The 11431-nt window shown below is 37.7% G+C and overlaps 1 protein-coding gene across 1 annotated transcript; it reads right to left on the bottom strand.

Moving 5' to 3' along the window:
• Positions 6816–7323, bottom strand: LOC109224290 (L10-interacting MYB domain-containing protein-like). Its single transcript, XM_019388879.1, has 2 exons — positions 7036–7323; positions 6816–6917 (listed from the first exon to the last, which is right to left on the bottom strand). The coding sequence occupies exons 1-2, from the start codon at positions 7321–7323 to the stop codon at positions 6816–6818; spliced, it is 390 nt and encodes a 129-aa protein (XP_019244424.1).

Below are 11431 nucleotides of genomic sequence, written 5' to 3'. Positions count from 1 at the left end.
CTGAGCGTTTGTTTTAAATACAGCTGGAGCGGCCCTTGAAATAAATTAGGATAAACCTTGATAGCAAAATCAGAATCCTTTAGGTTGGCCTTGAAAATAAACGAGGTACGCTGCGCCATATAAATCACAAATCGCGTGGCCCTCTTAATTGCTTCTATAAATACTTAGACCTCGGGAAGCGCCAGTTAGCGAATTTCATGGCCTCCCACAAAGTTAATAATACGCTAGTTGCTTTAGGCCCGACATGTAATAATATTACTTTCTTAATATCGGGTGCACATTTATGTGACCCAAATTCAAATCCCAACGAAGTCGAAATGTGTCAAAAATCGCGGGTGCATTTATGTGACGCGGTTCGAGACATGTTTTCACGACGTTGCAATTCTCTTAAAATAATAATAAAAGCGGTTCAAAGTTAAAAACACATAAGTTAAAACATGTTTTAAAATCAGATTTTAGCCAAATATAGCAGTTGAGGGACCGTGCTAGAACCACGAAACTCGGGAATGCCTAACCCCTTCTCCCGGGTTAACAGAATTCCTTACTCGGATTTCTGGTTCGCGACTGTAATACAGAGTCAAAACCTTTCCTCGATTAGGGATTCAAACCGGTGACTTGGGACACCATAAATCTCCCAAGTGGCGACTCTGAATCTCTTAATAAACGAATCCCATTTCGATTGTCCTTTAATTGGAAAAACTCCTTTATTATACCCTTCACGGGGTGTAGTAGCAAAAAAGGAGGTGTGACAGCAGGTTGTATATGTTGTATGCCCCGCCGTAGTCCCGTCACTACTTCGTCGAGGTTAGGCTCGGCACTTACCAGTACATGTGGTTGGTTGTACTGATACTGCACTCTGCACTTTCTGTGCAGGTTTTGGAGCTAGTGGCTGATCGTGAGGTTGGTTGCTATCACTACTTCCCGGAGACCCAAGGTAGTCCTGCAGGCGTCCGCAGGCCCTGGCGTCCCCTTCTATCCTATTTCATTTTTGTTTTATCTACTTCCGAGACAGATGTAAACTGTTCGTTCAGACCATTATTTGTAGTATTCGTAGACTGTTCGTGAGTTGTGACACCAATTCTGGGTGGAATTTATTACGGTTTTGTTATTAGTATAAAGATAATCTTTTAAGTTGTGTTCTTCCGTATTTATTTTTGCTGATTTGCTTTTGTTAAGTTTTAATTGTTAAAAGATAAAGGAAAAAGGTGAAATATTCTGTAATGTAAGCGAGTACAATGTTAGGCGCCATCACGGTCCCGACGGTGGGAAATTCGGGTCGTGACAAGTTGGTATCAGAGCTCTAGATCGCTTAGGTCTCACAATTCACGGACAAACTTGGTAGAGTCTAAGGGATCGGTACGAAGACGTCTGTGCTTATCCCCTAGAGGCTACAAAGTTAGGAACAGTTTCACTTCTACTCATCTCTGTCGTGCGGTTTGGTCTCTCAATGCTAATTGAACTTCTACTCTGTTCTTTCGCAGATGGCGAGAATGCGTACCGCTTCATTAGCTGATCAGCAGCCCGAGCCCCCAGTGGCAGCTCCTACGAGGGGCAGAGGCCAAGGCAGGGGCAGGGGCAGGGTCAGGGCTCAGCCCAAAGCTCGAGCAGCAGCACCAGCGTCGGAGCCTCAGGTTGAGTTTGATGATAAGGTTCCGGCCCAGACCGTTCCAGCGGGTCCAGCTCAGGTTCCAGAGGGGTTCATAACTACCCCGGTACTCCAGGATGCTCTGGTCCGTCTAGTGGGCCTTATAGAGAGTGTCACTCAGGCAGGTATACTTCTAGTAGCACCAGCCGTCTCTCGGGCTGGGGGAAGAGCACAGACTCCCGCTACTCACACTCCGGAGTAGATGGCTCCCCAGTTTCCGACTCCAGCAGCTCAGCCAGTTGGGGTAGTCCCGCCGGGTGTTGTAGCACAGACCAGCGATGGAGCAGCTATGTCTATAGATGCTTTGTAGAGGTTGGACAGGTTCACCAAGCTTTTCACTACTACCTATGGCAGTATATCTTCAGAGGATCCCCAGGACTATTTGGATAGTTGCTATGAGGTTCTATGGAACATGGGGATATTGGAGACCAATGGGGTCGGCTTTGCTGCTTTTCGCTTATCAGGTTCCGCCAAGAAGTGGTGGAGGGATTTCTGTTTGGCTAGACCAGCCGGGTCGCCTGCTTTGACTTGGGATTTGTTTTCTCAGCTATCTTTGGAGAAGTTTCTCCCTATCACTCAGAGAGAGGACTATCGGAGGTAGTTTGAGCGCCTTCAGCAGGGTTCTATGACTGTCACTCAGTACGATACCAGATTCATTGACTTGGCTCGTCATGCTCTTCTATACTCCCCACCGAGAGAGAGAGAGGATGAGGAGATTTATTGAGGGACTCGCTCACCCTATCAGATTGCAGATGGCTAAGGAGACAAGGAGTGAGATTTCTTTCCAAGATGCGGCAAATGTGGCCAGATGAGTTGAGATGGTTATAGCTCAGGGTAGTGGTCAGGGGTCTGACAAGAGGCCTCGTCACTCCCGTGGATTCAGTGGGACCTCATCTGGAGGTCGAGGTACTTTTGGTAGAGGCCATCATCCCAGGCCATTTCACTCAGCGCTTCAGGCATCCCATAGAGCATCAGGGAGCCGTGGTCCTTATGTACCTTCTTCAGGGCAGCCACCTTATAGTGCACCGCCAGCTTCTATCAGAGAACCTTCTCTTCAGAGCTATTATCGCGGACAACCGGCCCGCAAGGGTCAGTCTCAATTTCCTCACCCGTAGTATTCAGATGGATGTTTTGAGTGTGGTGAGTATGGTCATATCCAGAGGGCTTGTCCGAGATTAGTGGGTGTTCAGTCGCAGTAGCAGACTTCTCGTGCCATGATTCCGGCATCGCTTGCCCAGCCAGCTAGAGGTAGGGGTCAAGGAGCCAGAGGTAGGGGTCAGCCTACTAGAGGTGGAGGTCAAGCCATTAGAGGTGGAGGCCAGGCCGCTAGAGGTGGAGGCCAGCCAGCAGGAGGCCGTCCCAGAGATATAGTTCAGGGTGGTGGGGCCCAGCCCCGATGTTATGCTTTTCCAGCCAGGCCTGAGGCTGAGTCCTCCGATGTTGTTATCACAGGTACTGTTCTGGTTTGTAGTAGAGATGCTTCAGTTCTGTTTGATCCAGGGTCTACACATTCCTATGTGTCTTCCTATTTTGCTTTATATTTGGTTATGCCTCGTGATTATTTGAGTGCTCCTGTATATGTGTCCACGCCGGTGAGTGATTCTATTGTTGTAGATCGTGTCTATCGCTCGCGCGTGGTTGTTATTGAGGGTCTTGAGACTAGTGTAGATGACGAGTGTCTAAAATCCGTTTCTGTGTTCTGAGGCCTTGAAAACCTCCTTTTATCTCTCCTCGATTTGCATGCGCAGTCCGCGTGCGATACTAGAAAGCTTTTGTGTGAAAAATTTAAGAAATAATGATTTTTGGCTTAAAAATATGATTTTAGTTGACTTCGGTCAGCATTTTGGGTAAACGGACCCGGACCCGTAATTTGACGGTCCCGTAGAATATGGGCTTGGGCATATGCCCAGAATCGAATTCCGAGGTCCCTAGCCCAAGAAATGAATTTTTGAAGAAAATTGTTAACCAAAAAACATGATGGTTTTTGGAAATTGAATAATGTTTGATATTGTTGGTATTAGGCCCGTATTTTGGTTCCGGAGCCCGGTACAGGTCCGTTATAATATTTAAGCCTTATCTGTGAAATTTGGTGAAAAATGAAAGTGATTTGACGCGATTCGGACCATTGGTTGAGAAATTAGAAAGTTTGAACTATCTTGAAAATTTCATGAGTTTTGGTGTTGAATTTGTTGTTCAAGATGTTATTTTGGCGATTTGATCGCACGAGCAAGTCCGTATAATGTTTTTAGACTCGTGTGCATGTTTAGTTTGGAGCCCCGAGGGCTCGGGTGAGTTTTGGATAGGCTACGGAGTGTTTTGAACCTTAAGGAAAATTTTCTGGTATTGCAGGTCTATAGACTTCGCATTTGCGAAGACTAGATCGCAAATGCGAGCGCCGCAATTGCGAAGAATCATCGCATTTGCGATGATTGGGCTGGGCATGGGACCTTCACATTTGTGAAGTTCATCATCGCAAATGCGACTTGAACAGTGGCCGCGTTTGCGAACAACTGTTCGCATTTGCGAAGGCAGCAGGTCAGGCCAAGCTTCGCATTTGCGAAGCGTTGATCGCATTTGCGAGCCTGTGATCCAAATGCGATATCTCCAACTATTCAAAAACAAGTTTTGATGGGATTTTCACTTTACTTCTCAAATTTTCAAACCCTAAGCTCCCATAGGCGATTTTCTAAAAGAGAGTTCTTCCCCAAATCATAGGTAAATAATTTCTAACTCATTTCTTTCAATTTATTTCATCTTTTTGCATGATTTCATCTCAAAATCTAGGGTTTTTCATGGGAAATTGGGTGTTCTTGGGTAGAATTTAGGAATTTTAAAATTTGGGGATTTGGACCTAAATTTGAGGCCGGATTTCGAAACCAATTGTATATTCGGGCTCGGGGGTGAATGGGTAATCTGGTTTTGGTTCGAACTTCGAATTTTGACCAAGCGGGCCTGGGGTCGATTTTTGACTTTTTGGAAAAAATGTTGGGAAATCTTTGATTATGCATTGGAATTGGTTTCTTTAGCGTTTATTGATGTTATTAAGTTAATTATGGCTAGATACGAGTGAATTGGTGGTGGATTCGAGAGGTAAAGCGGTGGTTGAGCTTTGAAATACCCGTTATCTTGAGGTAAGTGTTTGGTCTAACCTTGACTTGAGGGATTAGGGATTCTCGACTTGCTTGCTATGTGAGATATCATGTGTGTGGCGTATAGGTATGGTGACGAGTACTTATGCGTCGCCAAATTACTTGTTTAGCCTATTTCCTTTCCCCGTTTTTCTATATCTTGTTTTCCTGCCTTAATTGCTACTTTCTCATAAATGTTTCCATGTCTATTTTCTTAACTAATGTTCTCTTTATTGAATTATTTAGTTGTTTCATGTTAACTGTTGATGTTCCCGTAGAAGTATTATTTGTTTCGTAGCTTCAGTTTATTACCCTGTTGGCTTATATTGATTTATTGGTGCCTTATGGTGCACCTTGGTTGGTCTCGCTGAGTAGTTTTCACTGGTGAAGTTTCATAATCGTAGTGATGTTCCATTGTGTGGATTGAGGTATAAGTAATGTGCGATGATTTGAGATAGCTTGTGAAAACACTTGTCTTTATTCTTTTGTGATTGGTGCTGATATGTATATTGGGATCGGGTTGCACGCCGCAACAAGAGAAATAAGGATGAAATGTGATTGTCTAGTGGGATCGTGTTGCATGCCGCAATAAGGAGTAATAAGGGTGGACATGTGAGATCGGGTTGCGCGCCGCAACATGAGGAATAAGGGTGATATGTATTGAGGAGTAGTAAGGGTGGACAGGTGGGATCGGGTTGCACGCCCCAACAAGGAGTAATAAGGGTGAATATTGATACTGTTGTTGTTTATATGTTGGGATCGGGATGCGCGCCGCATCAGTTGTTATTATGTATTCATTTCTGTTGAGGTCTATTACTGTGATGATTGGAACTCCCTTAATAGCTAAATACTAGTAGAACAACTGGGTTCTGAATTTATTTAATGCCAGTTATTGCTTTATTACATTCTGTATTTCCTTTTTGTTTAGTATAAACTGTTGCAGGTTGTATATATGGTATGCTCCGTCGTAGCCTCGTCACTACTTCGCCGAGGTTAGGCTCGGCACTTACCAGTACATGGGATCGGTTGTACTGATACTGCACTCTGCACTTTCTGTGCAGATTTTGAAGCTAGTGGCTGATCGTGAGGTTGGTTGCTATCACTGCTTCCTGGAGACCCAAGGTAGTCCTGCAGGAGTCCGCAGGCCCTGGTGTCCCCTTCTATCCTATTTCATTTTTGTTTTATCTACTTCCGAGGCAAATGTAAATTGTTCGTTCAGACCATTATTTGTAGTATTCGTATACTGTTTGTGAGTTGTGACACCAATTCTGGGTGGAATTTATAACGGTTTTGTTATTAGTATAAAGATAATCTTTTAACCTGTGTTCTTCGCATTTATTTCCGCTGATTTACTTTTGTTAAGTTTTAATTGTTAAAAGATAAAGGAAAAAGATGAAATATTATGTAACGTTGGCTTGCCTAGCGAGTACAATGTTAGGCGCCATCATGGTCCCGACGGTGAGAAATTCGGGTTGTGACAAATAATAGGTAATATCATTAAATTTATTCTTTTTGAAGCTTAGGCATCTTTTTCAACCACTGCAATTGTAACTCTGGATCTTCTTGTGCTAAGACATTTCTCTCATTGGTTTCTTGACTAGTAGCACACTTATTTTCCACCATAAATTGCTACCAACAATCATACCGGGTAAATTCCGAACAACATCCATTACATACTTAATACTATGTGAAGAGTCTTTTGACCCCATATTCATTGAAGAGCGTGATTGTATGGCTTCAGCAATTTTCTATATTGATGATGTAATTCTTAGACTGGTATTGAATTTATTTTTCTCCTTTTCATTTATAGTAGTTGATGATTTTCTTTTTCTTCTCTCACCACTCTCACTACCATGCACTTTTTCAATCACATTCCATTCTTCTGGATTAGTTTGTTCGAATCCCTTTTCGGTATTCTTTTCTATGCCATCAATATTCACAAACTTTTCATTGTCTACAGGAGCTCCAAACTCAAATGGTTGTTCTGGTTGAAACCAACTGCTTCCTTGTATACCATCTGGTAACACTCTAGATGACGGTGCTCACGTATGTTCACCGGTTGCAACAACATCCTTAAAATAATACTCCATCAGTTGTCGATGTTGTAAACCTTTCTCTCTAAATTTCTCTACATTTGGATTCTCCTACAAATGTGAAGAAGAACAAGAGAATTTAAAATACCAAAGCTAAATAAATAAATAAAATTATGTTAATTGAATTTTAAGTAGTAGAATTACAAGTACTTTTATTTTCCTATCCCACCAATCTGCACTCGCTTTTTTTACCTGGATCCCATCCTAAACCAGTCTCTTTTCCAACTAAAGTATCCCATTCTTTCCATGTACCTTTGAGGTTGTTCCATTTGTTCTTCAACTTAACTTTATCATAGTTTCTTCCGGTTTTGTCATTAAACTTTTGCACCAGATTAGACCATCCTAATCTAGTTCCAGGATGATTTCCTGCTAAAATTTCTTCCACACATATATTTAAAAATAGTTTTGTAGTTTCTGCATCACATTTATCCTTCTTAGAGTTGTTATCCAGTGTCATTTTCTTACTCATTTTCTTTTTCATTAAGAACATGTGGTTAATAATAATATTGAACATGTGGTTAATAAAAATATTAAACAAATAGAGAACTAAATCAAAAAAAAAAAAAGAGAAAGATACTAAAAATATGAGTGTCAAGGGAAAAAATTTCAACTATAAAGCACTCATATTATTAGAAATCAGTGTCATTGGTACATGCAAGCACGTTAAAAAAGAATAAAAATAAAAGTACATACTAGCTATTGCGTATAATGAATTGGCACACTACAAAAAAAATATACCTTATGAAAAAATAGTTGTACTGGTTGTTAGTTTGTTATTTTAAAGAGGAATATGAGACAAAGAAGAAGAATCTGCACAAGAAAAAGGGAGAAGAAGTCTATTTATAGTAATAGATAGGACTTTTCATTTTCCATAAAGTATTCAAGGAGATGAATCTATTAAAGTTAGTGGGAGAATTCTAGGAGATTTATTAATTTAGAGAATAAAAAAAAAAAAGATTAGTCAAAGAAAACATCAAAAACAAGAAAAGTCAAAAAAGAATTTGAAAAGTTACAAGATGATTCAAGTATTTGATATCTTAACTTTTAAAATAATGGTAGAAATTTAAAAGAAAAAGAAAAGAAAAAGAACTATTCAAGCGAAAGAAGCAAAAACCAATGAAAAGACAAAAAACGAATTTGAAAAGTTTACATGATTCATGTATCTGATGGTAGTAAGCTAGAATTTTTTGCTTCTTCCCAAAAGCAGAAAAACTGCTTTTGCTGTTCGCCAAAAGTACTTTTTTATTTTGGCGAAACACATTAAATTTTTCCAAAAGTAATTTTTTGACCAAAAAAAGTACTTTTGGCCTCTGAGAAGCTTGGCCAAACAGGTTCTTAGAGTCAGTATTGGAGTTATAGGTGTATAAATATGAAGCAAGACCTACTCCCTCCCATCCTAACAATATTGAAGAGAGGTATGCCCATTCGGTGGGTTGATTCCTTTATTGTCTTTTCCATCCTGTGCCCGTACTGCGTCAGAAAATCTTTAGCTTCGATCTCTCTTCGCAATGCATTTTAAGGGCTAAGCATCTTCTTTTTGAAGTCACTCTGCGTGGGCGTTATAAGGAGTATGTGGAAGTAAGAAATTCAACTTGGTCGGAAACTTGGATCCAATAGTTCTATACCTCGATTGCTCTTTAAAATCTTGTCTAAGATCAACAATATCTCAAGAAAGACTAAGTACGCTATATTATCAATGAAAAAAAATTATTAGAAAAAATCGATTATAAAAAAGATTATTAACAATTTTGTGTCTCAAAAAGTTAGAAAACTAGACTTCAAATAAAAACATATCTTATAACTTTCTTTTAAAAAATATAGGCCTCTTATTAAACTTTGGCTACCCCGCATGTGTTTGAGCCGTTCCTGGTGATATGACACATATTTTGAAAAACTGGTCAATAAAAAGTGGTGTGTCTTAGGCACACTTTGGAAAGGTTAAATATATACGGTGATTTTCGTCCGCAAAAAATTACATAACAGGAATTTGGTCAAATACTTTAAGGGGTAACTTATGTGTTTTATTTATTTTATTTTTCTTCCGCAAACGAGATAATGACATCTGAGAATAGTGTTTGGGTTCTACAACAACAGTAATGGGCAATAAATCTCATCCACTTGTAGTAGAAAGAACCCTCAATATTAATGGACACATGCTAGATATTTAAATTATCACACTTCACTGTATAAACACAAATAACTCAAGCACTTCATGATTGAAATCATGTTCAAAATCGGCTTGACGCACTTGATGATTATTGATGCTGTTGGGAATAATGAGATAAAATTTAGTAAAAATACATATTTTATAAATTTATTTTTACTATATATATATATATATATATATATATATATATATATATATATATATATATATATATATATAATATAAATAGCTCAAGCCCCTCACCTACACATGTTACGTGAAAATTAATAGTTTGAAATCTCCAAATTTGGAAGTTGAGAACTAGGAAACAATGAGAAAACTAGAGACAACGAATGAAGAAGGTTATTATCTTTTATTTATTGGTTTGGATGGAAATTGAATAACTTTTTTTATTTTCTTTCTGGTCCAAAAGGAGAGTTGTTTATTTTCCTTATTTTCTCTCCTAATTTTCTACTCAAACCAAACAAAGGGAGGCTGAATTTTAAAGCTGTCTGCTGATCTATCACTTTCTCTAATTTCCACCAAGTAAAGGAAATAAGAAAAAAGTACAAGTTGGGGTTGGAGAAATAGAAGAAAAGATACTTAATTGCCAAATATCTATCTTTTTCCTTTTTCCTTTTTCCTTTCTTAGACCAAGCAAGCAAACAGATATTTTTGTACGTTCCCTTCCCTATTCCCAAATCAAATCATACAACAATTCCCCTAACTTTTCAATTATCAATTTAAGCAAAAACGTTGTATTTCTTTCTAGTTCAGCTCATAAAGTTTTCCAAGAAAACACATTCATATTCTCATACCAAAAATTTCCTCTGAAAATAGCTTCTTGTGCTAGTTCTCCAAACAAATAGTCCAACATAATTTTCTTTCCTTTTATGCCCCAACTAATGAAGAATAATACATTAATGATTTGAGTAGAATCCTTAATTAATTCTCTAATTGGACATTTATGTCATTTTAACTAACTTAAAGAAAAGAAGGAATTCAGTTAGAGCAAGGGAAGAAGAAAGTTGGTGACAGTTTTGTCTCCCTTTACAATATAGAATTAAGTGAATATAGATCATTGCCTCACGAAAGATTTCAAGTAAACAGAAAAAAATTATTATGAATTATATGTATAAATTCAAACCTCTCTATAATAACATTGTTATATAACAGTTATTTATTATAAAAATATTGTTTTCTTTAGAACCAATTTTTAAAATTATATTTTACCTCTCTATAACAACATTTTACTTAAAACGACAACAACTATATTTATAGCAGAACTGCTTTATAAACTAAAAAAATATTTAGATAGAAATTTTAACTGTTAAGCTCTTAAATTGTCTTCAAGAGAAAGCTTTTGGATACCTTTTTGCTAAAAATTTGGACACGAATTTTCGCCAATTCAAACGTTATATCGCTAGTAAGAGAATAAAATCTATAAAACAAGCTACAATTACAAAGTTCTTCCATCAATCTTGAAAAAATTTATTTTTTAGGTAGTTTTTAAATGTCTGCCTTAGAGTTTGGATAATTTTTATCTATAACATCCAAAAAATATTTAAATGTCAAATGTTGTTATAGGTGTATAACAGTCATTCACTATTAAAGCAAAAAATATCGAAACGAACGAGTTTGTTATATAGAGGGTTGACTGTATTAGATAAGGGATGAAATATTTTGGCAAAAAATATTTATCTTACATAAATGTATTACAAAAGAAACCAATATATTTTAATCTTCCCTTTTTTATAATGGTAAAGTTTTCAATGGTGATCATGAAAGAAGCTTGTCCTTAATTTCTGGCACAGATTGATCCACATTATTTTAGGTCAATTGAGGTTACACTAATCCCTAGCCAACAGGTGTCCCAATTCTGAAGGAAAGGTTAAGATTCTCTGATTGGATAAAGTTGCTTGGCGGGCGTGCACTTTTTTAAAATGTAGAGTTGTGTTTGGACATAAATTTCAGTTTGCTTTGTTTTTGAAGTTTTGAATGAAAAATTTGATAAATAGTTATTTGCACTTTTTCAAATTTTCGAAATTTCCAAAATGCATTTTCAAGTGAAAAATGAAAATTTTATGAACAAATACAGATTTCGAAAAAAGTGAAATTTTTTTTGGAAAAATCTTCCATCAAATTTTATGTCCAAACGGGCATGTAGTACTGTAGCTACAAAAATCCTACATATGAAAACTAATGAAAAAGAAAAAGAGAAAGAAAAGTAGTTGCAATATCCACCACTAAATTAAAAATCTTGGAAGATATTTTTATTATTCTGTGTCCCAAAAGAAGACAAAAATCTATGCCCATTAAGATATCTAAAATTCATTTTCTTCTAAATAATAATTGCATGATATAACAAGCGGATACGGGAACTATTATTGTAAAAAACATAAGTTATAAATTATATTAC

This window comes from Nicotiana attenuata, chromosome 3 (genome assembly GCF_001879085.1).
Source record: "Nicotiana attenuata strain UT chromosome 3, NIATTr2, whole genome shotgun sequence".
Lineage (NCBI taxonomy): Eukaryota > Viridiplantae > Streptophyta > Magnoliopsida > Solanales > Solanaceae > Nicotiana > Nicotiana attenuata.
The sequence above is the reverse complement of the archived record's forward strand: the minus strand, read 5'-3'. Positions and strand labels throughout refer to the sequence as shown.